The 14666-nt window shown below is 35.5% G+C and overlaps 1 protein-coding gene across 1 annotated transcript in view; it reads right to left on the bottom strand.

The window, feature by feature from the left end:
* Positions 1–14666, bottom strand: part of LOC106137256 (hemicentin-2-like) — a 33191-nt gene that overhangs the window by 3722 nt on the left and 14803 nt on the right. The window contains exon 5 of the mRNA XM_013338057.2: positions 900–1034. Within this exon, the coding sequence (XP_013193511.2) occupies positions 900–1034 (135 nt within the window). The remainder of the gene's footprint in view (positions 1–899; positions 1035–14666) is intronic.

Below are 14666 nucleotides of genomic sequence, written 5' to 3'. Positions count from 1 at the left end.
TTACTTAGTAATTATTTAGTGTAGACATTAAGTTACCCATCTCCTTGCCACGATATAGATACGCCACTCACAGCAACCGAAGGCTGTTTCATATTTATTTATTCATGAAGTTGCAGCCTTTGGTTATTTAGGACGAAGTGATTTTAATCATACACCGTTTTATGTAAATTAAGCTGATTTCGTTTACTAATTAACTTATACATACCTAACTAACCTAGAGATAAAGCTGAGTTAGCAAGTACGGAACTTGATTAACGATCATATACAATAGTCACGTCTTTATTTCTAAAGGTTTCTTACGGGGAAGGAAGAGCGAACAGTCTTAAAAATATTGAAAAGCCAAGTTCAGCTGTATGGCTTAATGATAGAATTGAGATTCAGCTTTTCGAGACAGCTGGCTTTGTCTACTCTGTTGGGTATATAAACGTGATAACGCATGTATGTATGAGTTTAATACGTCTTAAAAACTAAATGTCTGTAATGTTTGTTGTTAGTTCCATCTGCGTAATTTTTCCTACGAGTATATGCTAAATAAATTTTCTAGAAAGTTTATAAACTGTCATTGGATTCTAAACGTGACATGAATTATTCCACATTTCCGTAAATTGATAAACTTACCGAACTCACTCGTAAAAAAATAAGTAAGCACTAACAAACGATTTGTGCGCTCTGATTGGTTGAAAAAAAAAATGAACGTAAGATAATAAAATTCATCCTACGAAAATATAAATTTCCTAGGGAGTTTATATAATCCTTGCGGTTCTTGTTATATTTTCCGGTGACATATACAAATACATACATACGAGTTTTTTTCTAATTCTAAGTGTATTGTTGAACTTTACGCCTACTTCAATCTAAGTCATTTCCCCAACATATTTATTTATTTAGCTGAAGCTCACCTTTTCCACAATGCAAATGAGATGTATGACGCTGCCGAGATCCACGTGGTGTTCTCCGGAGCCCAGGATAAAGGCTTCAGGCACCACGATCTGCAGCCGCACGTAATGGGACACTATCCCGGTCCGTGTAGACACCTGCAATGGGGGAATATTGTTTTATTTTTTATTTTGTGTAAATACATATGTACATGTGCCGTGTGGTTCCCGGCACCAATACAAAAAAAAAATAGGATCACTTCATCTCTTTCCCATGGATGTCGTAAAAGTCGACTAAGGGATAGGCTTACAAACTTGGGATTCTTTTTTTGGCGATGGGCTAGCGACCTGTCACTATTTGAATCTGAATTCTATCATTAAGCCAAATAGCTGAACGTGGCCATTCAGTCTTTTCAAGACTGTTGGCTCTGTCTACCTCGCAAGGGATATAGACGTGACCATATACATATATGTACATACATTACGTGAACGTGGCGTGGTCAGTCTTTTAATGCTATTGGCTTCTTTTCCGAATCAAGTAAAGCAGCACTTAAACTGTATTAGAAGTGAAGTCAAATATACATATACATCGGAAATATAACATACATACATATTACCACGTCTATATCCCATGCAGGTTAGACAGAGTCAACAGTCTTGAAAAGACTGGAAGGCCACGTTCAGCTGTATGGCTTTATAATGAAATTGAGATTCAAATAGTAAATATGTATATGGAAATATAAGTATGAAATTATAAGAGAGCGAGCGAAGAATTCTCTTGGTATAAATAAAATGATGTGGAATTCAACTTTTTGATTATTTTCAAATGCCAATAGCCGATACGATCTCTTCATAAAAGAAAATACGTGACTAAAATAAACTTTTCTTAAACTCTCAAAAGCTGCGCGTGTAGGCGTTTCTGTTTTTACATTTAATATTATGAAATTCTGAAGTACTCTTTACAGAAATGTAACCATTTTGAAACCTCAAAGGAAAATGTGATATCTACAAGTATATCAGCCATTTGTAAGATAAAATGGATAGATAAGATATTTTCATATTACTCCGAAGCTTTTCAGATAATCTGGCAATTTTGTGTATCCAATGCAAAGGATTTTAAAAATTGTTTGTTTTTGAACGTGGAATATGCTATTTTTTTATTATAAACCAGTTGTTACCAGCTACTTAAAATGTGGCACCTTAGGTCTTGACACTTTTATTCCAAATTCCATAAAATTCAGTTGCATTTTTCTCTGGTTGGCAGAGCATTTTCACATGAGATCGATTTTTTAAAGTCCTTATGTAAATTAGAATGAATTTTACATATATACACAACCACGCCTTGTAGAGAAGACAGAGTCTATAAAGACATTTCAATTCGGATATAGTGTCGGTAGCAAGTTAGTATGTAAGTTTTCACTTTGAGCTGGCATACAAAAACTAGATATTTTTTTGTAGACAGGCAGGAAACTAAATAACGCAGTTAGATAACAAATTGAAACTTAAAAAATATAATAATAAAGGTTGCTTTCATAAAAAAGTCATGCAGGATTTATTTGCCCGAGCTTTTCACTTTTTTCAAAGTTAACTAAGAAACTAAAAGCGTTTCTGAAAAAGTCTTCTTTGTGAGCAAAGTTTTAGCTATGAAACAAGAGAAAATTATTCTCTATGGAACTACTTAGGTAAACTTCTTGATGTTTTCCTTTTTTTGACAACAAGCAGAGAATAATATCTATTATATTTAATTGTTGTTATGTGGAAAGACCTGTCACCATTGCGTTTTAAATGTACTTACTTATTATAGATTTACTGATAAAAATTATAGTCTGATTAATCCAGTGTTGATACGAGTACTTTGGTAATCAATTTATTCTCAATTTTAATGGTACAAATACAATGTTACAAGCATTTCAATACGAACCAGAAGTTCCTGAAATTAGCGCGTTTAAACAAACAAGCTCTTCAGCTTTATAATATTAGTATAGATTATAAATATACGTACGTATCTACATAAATTTATTTCGTTGATTTGCACTCTTTGCAACCACGACACTAGCTCAAAACAAATTGAAATTTCGATTTCTGTGAACAACTTTTTTTCTTTTTTTTTCTTTTTATAACATATCCTTATGCTGGAAGACATCAAACAAATCCGGTTACTGTTATATATTCGTCAAGCATAATTTATTATTGACCTACTTAAACCTCTGTAAGTAAACAGTTTAAATATTAATAAGGAACATTATTAACTCTATCTAGTATCGTGTGGTTTAGAATAGGACTACATCATATCTTTTCAGTGCAGTTGAATAAAAAACAAAAACCATGATCCCTCTAAATATTATTTTCTCGATAAATAATATACTTTTGTGAATGTTAACGCGTAGTCCCAAAAGCCCAAAGCCCTTTTACACAAAAGCTTTTCTTGTAAAATAAATTTATCTTAAATACTGACAAGTCTAAGATAAGGTTATTTTGGAACAAAAAACATAGGTTCTTAAAATTTACTTTGTGAATTCGTAGTTCAATCACGTTTAAGAACTTCTTTGAGACATCACTCAAGATGTTTATAAACAAAATACCCACTCGTTTAAGCATTTTCATGCTAAAATCAATACAGATATTTCAGCAACAAAATTTTCACGACTCAGGAGATATAATAACAAAATGGAGTGGGCGCTATGATGCTCGAAAACAAAACTTATTTGGTTTCTCTCCAAAATAATATCTTTACAAAATTCTTTTGAAATATTAACGTCGAAAAAATATAAAACAAGATGGAGAAGCCATTGTATTTTTGAACCACGAGATTTGATTATCATATCATAAATATATTCCCAAAACAACAAATAAATAACAACCCTTTTAAGGACACATCATCCTGGTATATATAACAGTCCGATTAAAGTTTTATTTAGCAAAAAAAAATATTATTATTATTAAACATATTTACAATTATTTTCATATGTTTGATTTTATGCTTTTAAGTTTTTGGACTTGTTTGCTCTTTTTAAATATACTTAAACTATTTTTTCGCTATAATTAAAAAGAAGGTGTGGACCCTTAGGGATGTAATTATTTTTAAATCTTTTCTGACCTTTTATTATGGTAGAAGTTATGAAATCAAAAATAAAAATAAAAAAATCAATCCTTTCTCTTAATTGAATAAATCACCGAATAGTTTAATCGAATCAACCTCTATTATTTTCCGAACTTCTTGTAAAAAAAAGTGGTAACTGAACGAGTAATACAAGGGTAGAAACAATGTGTTATACATGAGAGCCCACAAAACAATCGGAAAGGACGTGGTCTGAATGCTGGGTGATAATGTGCCTTTTTTAACGCCGCAGATACCTAGGTACTCGTACGCATTCGTACGTGACACTTACTGAATGGTACTTAGTTACTTTATACGATACTTTTGCGAAATTCGAAGCTTATTTATATTATATTGTTAGATATTTTTTATTACAGATGGACTTGTAAATAAGTTAAAAAATCTGATAAAAATACATAAACGAGATACACTCAAAAACGAGTAGAGGAACAAGTACGTACAAGCCGAGGTAGGATATTATGAATCAGTGCGTCAAACTTTTTATAAGCCTTAACCCTCCCTTAGCTGATCGTGCGCCGATTCTTTGCAGCATTAGGTATCGGCTTAATTTATTTTAGTGATAAAATTGCTAAAAGTTATAAAAGAATAGGACCAATCCATTTCTTTCCCATGGGTGTAGTAAAAGGCGACTAAGGGATAGGCTTATAAACTTGGGATTCTTCTCTTTGGTGATAAGCTGGCAACCTGTCACTAATTGAATCCCAATACTATCATTAAGCCAAACAGCTGAACGTGGCCTATCAGTCTTTTTCAGACCCTGTCTACACCGCAAGGGATATAGACGTGGTTTTGTGTATGTATGTGTATAAAATTGCATTATATCGTAGTATACTAAGAGAAATACAATAAATATGCCTGGATTAATGCGCTGTGCTCTGTGCTATGCCTTTGTGAATTTCTGAGTGCTTCTATGCCCAAAGACCTCTGTGCCGAATAGCACACCCGAATTCTTACTGTGTTTGATTCACAAAACTTTGTTTTTGTAAACTCAAAAGCTTCGTTTGAAACTGAAGCTTTGCAATTGTAAGCTCGAAATTTTTATCGGATTTTTTTAGGAGAAATGGACACGAAACAGATCTGCTTGTATAGTTTTTTTTAGAGTTCCTAATAATCTAAAGGAAACAAACTAAAAGAAAAGTTAATAGACATTTAAAGAAATTAAAAATGAATTAAAACAAACTAAGTAATTCGTAATTAAGTAATTTGTATAAATTTATTTTTAATTACTATCAATCTAAGGGAGATTTGCTCTAATAGTTTATTATGTAAACACAAACAATAAATTTGTTTGTCAAAGTCATCAAAAAACGAAGTAAATAATTATTCATTACGATTAGGTATTTACATATATGAAAAAGGAAATAAGAGAAGTAAATGGATTTATTTCTACTTTTATGACTAAACTAGTTGTTTCCTGCGTCTCCGTCTGTTTAGAGGTCGCTTTTCACGTAACCTGTGGAAACTACATATATAGGTACTCTTATCCAGAACTAGACTTTACAAGACATAAAGTTTGTTCTATAGTATCCTATTCCCCCATTTTAAGTTTCTATTATTCTTCTTTAATCGCCTCCTACCAGATTTTTGGAAAAATATTTAGTTACGCAATAAACATCGATTAAGTAAACTAAAAAAATGTGGCGAATTTAATACAATGAAATAACCGACAAATTGTGTGTAACTATGATGTGTGTATCTATATGACTGTGAAATCAAGCAAGTACTTAGTAGTTTGATACATCAAACTACGATAAATATACTTCAAACTTAAAGAAGTAATTTCATTTTATAGCAACAATTCACAACGTACATTTTACAAAGGTAACGTTACACCTCTTGCGACGCTAGAATGAAGTTAAATACATCCTGTCATCAACTTACACGAGAACGATGAAATATTTCACTTCAACCTGGAGGTCATTACCCTTTATGGTTGTCGAAGAGTGAGCATAAGATCTTTCTAGAACAATATAAAAGTAGAAAATTTTTACATTTTTTTCTTTCTTTTAAAAGAAGACTAATATCGACGCGGCCGTGCCTTCCGAACTATTCTACGTTATCGTTCATTTTCAATTTATTCTTCAAAGAAAACAAAATATGACTCAAACTATACAATTAAGAATAGTCAATTATGTAAAAAAGTAATTGTGATATTTTCATTCAATGGAAGAAACTTACATATTTTGCTGACCGTAAGAAAATAACACATTCTATCACACAAAAGTGCATCTAGATACAAAAATATGTACCCAACATGTTACACAAACGCGTTCTATAGAAACTAGTTGCTCTAAGCCCGTCACAGCAAGGAACTACTCACGTAATCTCTCGTTTGAACCCCCCAGTGCACTGAAAATGCGCTTTGAGTGACGTTATAAAGTTAGTTCCATTCTGTCTTGGACAATTCAATATCGCAAATGGCATAGAAAATCGACAACCTTATTTCGTAGTAGTTCCCAGAGCATATTTACACCGGTTATTCAAGAATATTCTGTGCCCAAAGGACTGTATTGTAACATGTATTTGTACGCTTTCTTTCTTACAGAATGAATGTTTATGGAAAATCTTTTGGTATTTTGTATAAAAAGAAAGGTGGAACCGTGTGGTGCCCGGCACCAATAAAAAAAAGAATAGGGCCACTTCTTCTCTTTCCCATGGATGTCGTAAAAGGCGACTAAGGGATAGGCTTATACACTTGGGATTCTTCTTATAGGCGATAGGCTAACAACCTGTCACTATTTGAATCTCAATTTTATCATCAAGCCAAAAAGCTAAATTGGCCTATCAGTCTTTTCAAGACTTGCCTCTGTCTAGCCCGCAAGGGATATAGACGTGACTATATGTATATATGTATGTACAAAGGTATATCCTAGAAATTTAATGTGGTTTCCATTAGATTAGGTTAAACTTGGTTGTGATTATGATACCGCCTGCGACGTAATAGAATGACTGAATTTAACCTCCTGCAAGAAGGAGGGTTATGTTTATTGAATTATTGTACTATTAGAGTACACCTGCGGCATTAAAGTTCCTCATGTGGTCTAGGACTGCACTAAGACCGGAACATATTTTAATAGGATTTTCCGATTAACGTGGGCGTAATATTTACATACATATATACTTTTAGCATTAAGCCCGCCTATTGTCCATACCTACAATTTGTGTTTTTTTTTGTAGAATAAAGTATCATTGAAAGGAGAATGACGTATGTACCTTGATCAAATCGGGGAAGATCCGACGAAAGATCAGGTCAAGAGTATCCGAAACTGATGAGCTTCCATGAAGAGAGTTATGAAGATGGATGAAGCAAAAGAACTATGTGTAGGGATCGTGAAAAGTGGAAAGATGTAGTTTCCACTTACCTGTAGATGTAGTTAAATCTAAATAAAAAATTACTAGGCTCTAGGAGTAAGAGTAAAAAGCTCTGACAGCTATTTTTATTTCTCATACGTGCGTTCTACACGTGACTGATCCGTTAAGGTTATGGAGCATCCTGTAGGTATATTTAATGGCTAAATTCCAAAACAGGATATTAAATTCCGATAAGAAATAAACGGCTTATATGGCCTCATTTTCTTTCGAGTAAAGATTGGCTTATGAGATAATAATTTCGCCTTTTACATCAAAAAAAAATCGGATATTAACATTTCTTTACGGATACAGAAATATAAATAGAAAAGAACATTTTCTGATTGTCCTGGGTCTTGGATCTATATATAAGTATTTATTATAAAATATAGTATCGTTGAGTTAGTATCTCGTAACACAAGTCTCGAACTTACTTCGAGGCTAACTCAATCAGTGTAATTTGTCCCGTATATATTTATTTATTTATTTCCTCGCGTCGTGTCGTGTCGCGTAGCAAGTGCGTTCACAGCTTTAATATCGTGTTTGGAACTCGTTGCTGAACGAAATCAAAACCCAAGATATAATCCAATTTCGCGCAATCACTTTTTTCATTCAGCCGGCCGGGACAAGGGCCCGACTTTAATTTCGGTGTTAATTAAAATTTTCGTATTGAATTTCGTCCGGATTAAGGCAAGCTCCAATAAATTCAATCCACAGAGTAAATAAATATTTCCAGCGGGCATATTTTTATCGCATAATTACATTCGATCTCTGTGTTATCTGTGCCCGTGACGGGATTTCGGATGGGAGGAATTTATTTTTAAACGATTCGTTTATTTTATGTAATCATTTTTATATTTGTGTTAAAAAAATATTTACCGGTTATATGTTTGTTTGCAATAAATAAGAAATATTTGGGACATCCATTCTTGATGTTGAATTAAGACTTGAGGACTGTGATAATTGTTGTGGCCGTTCAGTCTCCATTGACAGACATACGAATACTCTCTGACTTGACATTTAGACGAATAAAACTGACTGACTGATAAGGAAACAAAAGACTATCGATTTGACAGAGACCAGACAAGACACGCGTTGAACGAAGATCTGAAAATACCTATGAGTAGCTAGTAGGTAATAAATTTATTTACAAGCTTAATAAATTCATTTATTTCCTCGCGAAATCTATATCATATATCTATTCCATTGTATAGTCTATGGTTTTTATTCCAATTAAATAATATCATAACCCAACGGTATCATGAATTTAATATTGCAACATACGACTTCAAAATATGCAATACTTGAATCACGGTGTTCAATTCTCGAACTACAATTCTGAGAGCTTCACAACAAATATACACACATACACACAAAAAAATCATATAAGTAGTTAAATAAAAGCATTTGCCATTTGCCATTTCTGCCAATCTAAGGTCTGCCGCGCCGATGGATGCATGGCTAGGGGCGAGCCTAGTCTCGAGCGTGCCACTTCCGCCATGGGGTTGGGCGACCCCCAGGTAATGGCTAGCCTTACCCTGGCATGCGGGGCTCTGCTGGGGCGGACAAAATTTTTCCCTAGCGTCTCGTGGGAATCGCATTATGAACCTTAAAAAGCATATAAATGGCGGCGATGGTGTCCGCACCCCATCACGTCTCGTTCCCGGCGGGAGCGGTATGCGGTCTGCTGAAAGCCGCTTTGCGACGATGAATGTAAGAGGAGGAATGAAGGATAAGATTGAGGAAGTATGCCAGATGATGGATGAAAGACGTTTGGATGTGTTGTGCGTGAATGAAACGAAGCGGAAAGGATGCGACGCGACGCAGCACGGCCCTTACACGGCGTATTGGTCTGGAATTTCCAGTACCAGCCGAGGCTGTCAAGGGGTCGGTCTAATTCTTTCTGCACGAATGGCTGAGTGCGTGAATGAGTATGAGTGTGTCAGCCCTCGTCTTCTATGGATTAGGCTGAAAGTTGGAATCACTCGGATCTTCGTTCTAGGTGTTTATGCACCTTGGGATGTGGGTTCGAGGGGTACAACATCAGCAAAAAGCGAAAACGAGGAGTTCTGGAATAGTGTAAGAGAAGTATTGAAAGTTACCAAGCCAAATGAGAAGATTATTATGTTAGGTGATTTTAATGGATGGGTGGGTGTAAAGCGTGATGGATATGAAAAGGTGCTTGGTGCGTTTGGTGACGAAAAGGTGAATGATAATGGAAGAAGTGTATTAGAAATTTGTCTAGAGTGGGATCTTTTTGTGTCGAACTCAATGTTTCAACATAAAGAGATCCACACCTACACAAGAGTGGAAGGTATTTTAAAAAGTATGATAGACTTTGTGATTGTAGATGAAAGATTGAAGAACAAAGTGCTGGATACCCGTGCATATCGCGGTGCTGGCATTGACTCGGACCATTTACTGGTGATATCCCGGATAAGGGGTATCTTCAATCGCTGGCGGCACAGGGTAAGGGAGCAAACCAGCGCTTTGGAAAGAGTAAAAGTGGAAAATTTGCAAGATATGGATGTAGGTAAGAAGTATATTAATAGACTGAAGGATGAATTTGAAGATTTAGATGAAATGAGCGATATTGAAGATGGATGGAAGGAACTTAAAGAAAGAATTGTGAAAGTAGCTGTTGAAGTGTGTGGTGTAAGTAGAAGAAGGAAAGGAAAAAATCACAAAAATGCGTGGATGAGTAAAGATGTGCAAGAACTTGTGCGATTAAAGAAGAAAGCATGGCTGGATTTGTTAGCAGCAAAAGCTAACTTAAGAATGCAAGAGGTTATAGATGAAGATGTAAATGAAGCACGTAAGGAATATAAAAAAATGAAAGATTTGGTTAAGAAAGCTGTGATTAGAAAGAAAGAAGAGTATAAAGAGGATTTTGATAAAAGGCTATCAGAAGACTTTCAGTCAAATCTGAAAGTATTCTGGAAATCCGTAAGGTCAGCCCGAGGAAAAACTATAACCAGAGAGCTGACTAGGATCAGATGCCAGGATGGTAGCGTTGTGAAAGGAGAAGAATGTGTGCTAAAGATATGGAAGGACTATTTTGAGAGTTTATTTGAAAAAAAGGAAGAAAATAAGAAAGAGTTCTGCTATAGCGAAGAAAAAGAGAATGAGATGGAAGGCGAAATTGAAATGTTTGAAATTGTGGAAGCACTTAAGAGTATGAAAGCGGGTAAGGCTGCTGGGTATGATAGAGTGTCGGTCGAGATGCTAAAAGCAGGAAAAGGCGTCGTAGCTAGACAGTTGTACTGCCTTTTCAATTTGTGTTGGAGAAGCGGCCGAGTACCAAAAGATTGGTGTAAGGCTGTTATCGTGCCACTTTACAAAGGAAAAGGGTCACAGCTGGACTGCAAAAATTATCGTGGTATAAGCCTGCTTAGCGTCGTCGGCAAATTGTATGCTAAGGTATTGATTAATAGAGTCAGGAATGAAACTGATGACAAAATATGGGATGCTCAAGCGGGATTTCGAAAGGGAATGGGATGTACTGATCAGGTCTTTTCCTTGCGGTGCATAGCCGAAAAGTTTTTGGCCAAGAGTCAAAAAGTCTATTGCACATTCGTAGATCTGGAAAAGGCCTATGACAGAGTTGAGAGGAATGAATTGTGGTCAGCACTTTCTATGCATGGGGTGAGCAGTCTCTTAATACGAGCACTGAAATCCTTATATCAGGATTCGAGTGCTTGTGTCAGGATAAACGGAGCGCACACTGAGTGGTTTAAGATTGAGAAAGGCGTTAGGCAAGGATGTGTTGCGTCACCGTGGCTGTTCAACCTATTTATGGATAGCTGTTTGACAGATTTGAAAGAGTCTAAAAGTGGATTAAGGATGAATGAGTTACTCGTCAAATGTCTGCTCTATGCCGACGATCAGGTTATACTGGCGTCATCAGCGGAGGAGTTACAGGAGATGGTAAACTGTATGCATGAAGCTTTAAAAGAGAAAGGAATGAAAGTGAACGTAAGTAAAACTAAAACACTGGTTTTTGAAATGGAGAAAGAAATGACAGCATGTAATATTTTGATTGGAGGAGAAAAAGTGGAGCAAGTGAAAGAGTTTGTATATCTAGGATCAAAGTTTACATCAGATGGCAAGTATGATAGTGATATTGAAAGGAGAGTGAACGCGGGGAACATGGTGAATGGAGCTTTGCATGCCTTTATGAGCAGTCAGAAACTATCCAAAAAGGCTCGACTGGCTGTGCACAGGGGCGTGTTGGTCCCGACATTAATGTATGGGAGTGAAAGTTGGGTATGGCAAAAGAAGCATGAAAGCAGAATAAATGCAGTGGAAATGAGAGCGTTAAGGAGTATGATGGGTGTGAAATTGAGTGACAGGATAAGGAACAGCGTGATAAGGGAATGTTGTGATGTGAAAGAAGATGTAGTTACAGGAATAGAAAAGGGTATGTTAAGATGGTTCGGTCATGTGGAGAGGATGAATGAAAGCAGGTTGACTAAGCAGATATACAAGGAGAGTGTGGAGGGAAAGGTCGGAGTGGGAAGACCTAGACGAACGTATCTTGATCAAATTAAGGACGTCCTGGTAAAGGGTCAGGTCAAAAGTACCCGAAACCGCCGAGCTTGTATGAAGAGAGTTATGAATGTGGACGAAGCGAAAGAAGTATGCAGAGACCGTGGCAAGTGGAAAGAGGTAGTCTCTGCCTACCCCTCCGGGAAAGAGGCGTGATTTTATGTATGTATGTATGTATAAAAGCATTTTCACATTGTTTCGCTCAAATAACTCAATAAAAAAACAAAATATGTTTCTTATAAAAGCTGGCCAGTAACATGTGATGTGATGATCATATTTCATGTGTGGACTTAATCAGATGACAAATACGAGTAGTATGAAATGAAGCGATTGTTTACATAAAATTCAACACACAGTATTTTGAATCGACTACATATAACAAATAATACTTTATAAACCAAGCGTTATTAAACTCATACATATATACATATGTCACGTCTTTATCTCTTGCAGGGTAGACGGAGCCAACAGCCTTGAAAAGACTGAATGGCCGCGTTCAACTATTTGGGTTAATGATAGAATTGAGATTCCAATAGTAATAGGTTGCTAACCCATCGCATAAAAAAGAATCCCAAATTTGTAAACGTATCCCTTAGTTGCCTTTTACGACATCCTTGGGAAAGAGATAGAGTGGTCCTATTTTTTTTTTGTATTGGTGCCGGGAATCACACGGCACTAAAACTCACTAACTTTTATTTTATGTCGTTTGTTACGCGATACGAGATTAAGCCGATCGTTTTTAGGTTCTTCTGCGGGGCTGGCATGACACTCGCGACAACGTTTTTATCTATTTTAGTCGCCTTTTACGACATCTATGGGAAAGATATGGAGTGGTCATATTCTAAAGAGCCGGGAATCACACGGATAATGTATCATCAAGATATTCCTATAACTATTCCACAAGACATGCTCGAATTTTCTTTGTGGCTTTCATAATCTTTGGGATTTGTTCCGTATATATTTATTTATGAATGCGGTCCAGCGACATTGCTCCCTCAAACTTTCTGTTCAAGTACTTACATTTTCAGTTTTCAGAGCAACTGTTGTCGCTTAGGATTATACGTAATCCGACTTACGTGTACAAAATGGAAAATATTCCCTCCTTTACTGAGTAACACGTAACATGATTTTCTTCCCACATTTTCTGGAGTCGTAACCACAGAGTTAAGGAGAATAAATGACGGCTACGAAGCATTCCTAGTACTTTCAGGTTTAGTCTTCATTATGCAAGGATATTTTTAAATTTATGAATCATAAAACTGATCGAGGTTGCATGATGCTATTATAAAAAAAACATACATACATAAAGTCATGTCCATATTCCTTGCAGGTGGACAGAGTCAACAATCTTGAAAAGACTGAAAGACCACGTTCAGCTGTATGGCTTTATGATGGAATTAGGATTCAAATAGTGAATTGTTACAGGCTGATCGCCTACAAGTATATAAATATTTGTCTCATAAAAAAATTTTGACAAACGTGAACGTACGTATTTTTTCAAAATTCAAATTTAAATTCAATTTTTTATTTATTCAATATTATGGGATATTTCAAACGTCAATAATTGTCATATCTTAATTTTCACAATATTGGTTGACGTCAACTAAATTATTTAAAATAAAGTTTACTGCACACGTCAACTTCACAATTATTCAAACTTAGAATTAGAATAGAAGAGTGGAATTGAATATGAACTGTTACATAGATTTGCTTTCTTTATTTATCTATTTTTATCTCCATTTTTAAATATTTGTTTTGTTAGTTTTTATATCATTAAGTGTTCTTATCATCTGCAAAATATGCAGAAACCGAAATTATTATACCTCTATCAACTTGAAACTTTTGTTATGTCGTTTATCCTACAATGCCGCATCTATTTATTTAAACATCTATGGCCGTCACCTAACAACGTCGGATAAAGTCATGCATAAAGAGCAAGAGATTATTCAAATGTAATTTCGAACATATTGAATGGTTAATCAAAATTGCCTTTCTTTGGCGCAACAGAGCAAAAAAACTATAGTAAGATGCAAATTTCTTCACATCCACACCTCACTATTCCCTCCCTCTAGAGAGGATGGAAGAAAGAGTTCTTTGAGGTTAATTGTGATGTATGAAAGAGAGAAACATAAGTAATAAACATACTTACATAACGTCCTAGAATCGACGACCTGTCACGAAGTTTCACTTCATATTATTTTTGGCTTGATGTTTGTACTCGTACTTTTAATAAAAAATATTTTGAGATACCTGTTTGGAGTGTAATGAAAATACGGAATTCTTCTTTATAATGAGGTAAATCATCTCATTTTGCGCGTTTTGTGCGGGATCACGGTATCTGTATCACTTTACCTTTACTCCTCGGTCCCGTCAGGGTAGGCAGAGATAAAAAAAAAATCCCGATAGTTTGTTTTTCTCAGTGTATGAACGTAATAACGTATAAAATAAGGACTCCTCAATATGTGTGATTATATCCAATATTGTGTTTATTTTTTATTGATATTCTTTCTGAATGAAGAAAGAAGAATTATGCATGAAGAGAGTTAAGAATTCGGATGAAGCGAAAAGTATGCAGAGTTTCTGGCAAGTGAAAAGATATAGTCTCTACCTACCCCTCCGGGAAAAAGGCGTGATTTTTTGTATGTATGTATATTCTTCCTCATCCTGGCTGTAGTCCGGTTACATCCTCACCAATCTGGGGAGGAGCCCGGGGTTCACCCTTGACCATGGATCCTGGAATGGGTGATCGGAACTACTACCTTTGCGGGGGGAACCTA

The sequence above is a fragment of the Amyelois transitella genome, chromosome 19 (genome assembly GCF_032362555.1).
Source record: "Amyelois transitella isolate CPQ chromosome 19, ilAmyTran1.1, whole genome shotgun sequence".
In the NCBI taxonomy this organism is placed as follows: Eukaryota; Metazoa; Arthropoda; class Insecta; order Lepidoptera; family Pyralidae; genus Amyelois; species Amyelois transitella.
This window is presented reverse-complemented; position numbering and strand designations above follow the sequence as displayed.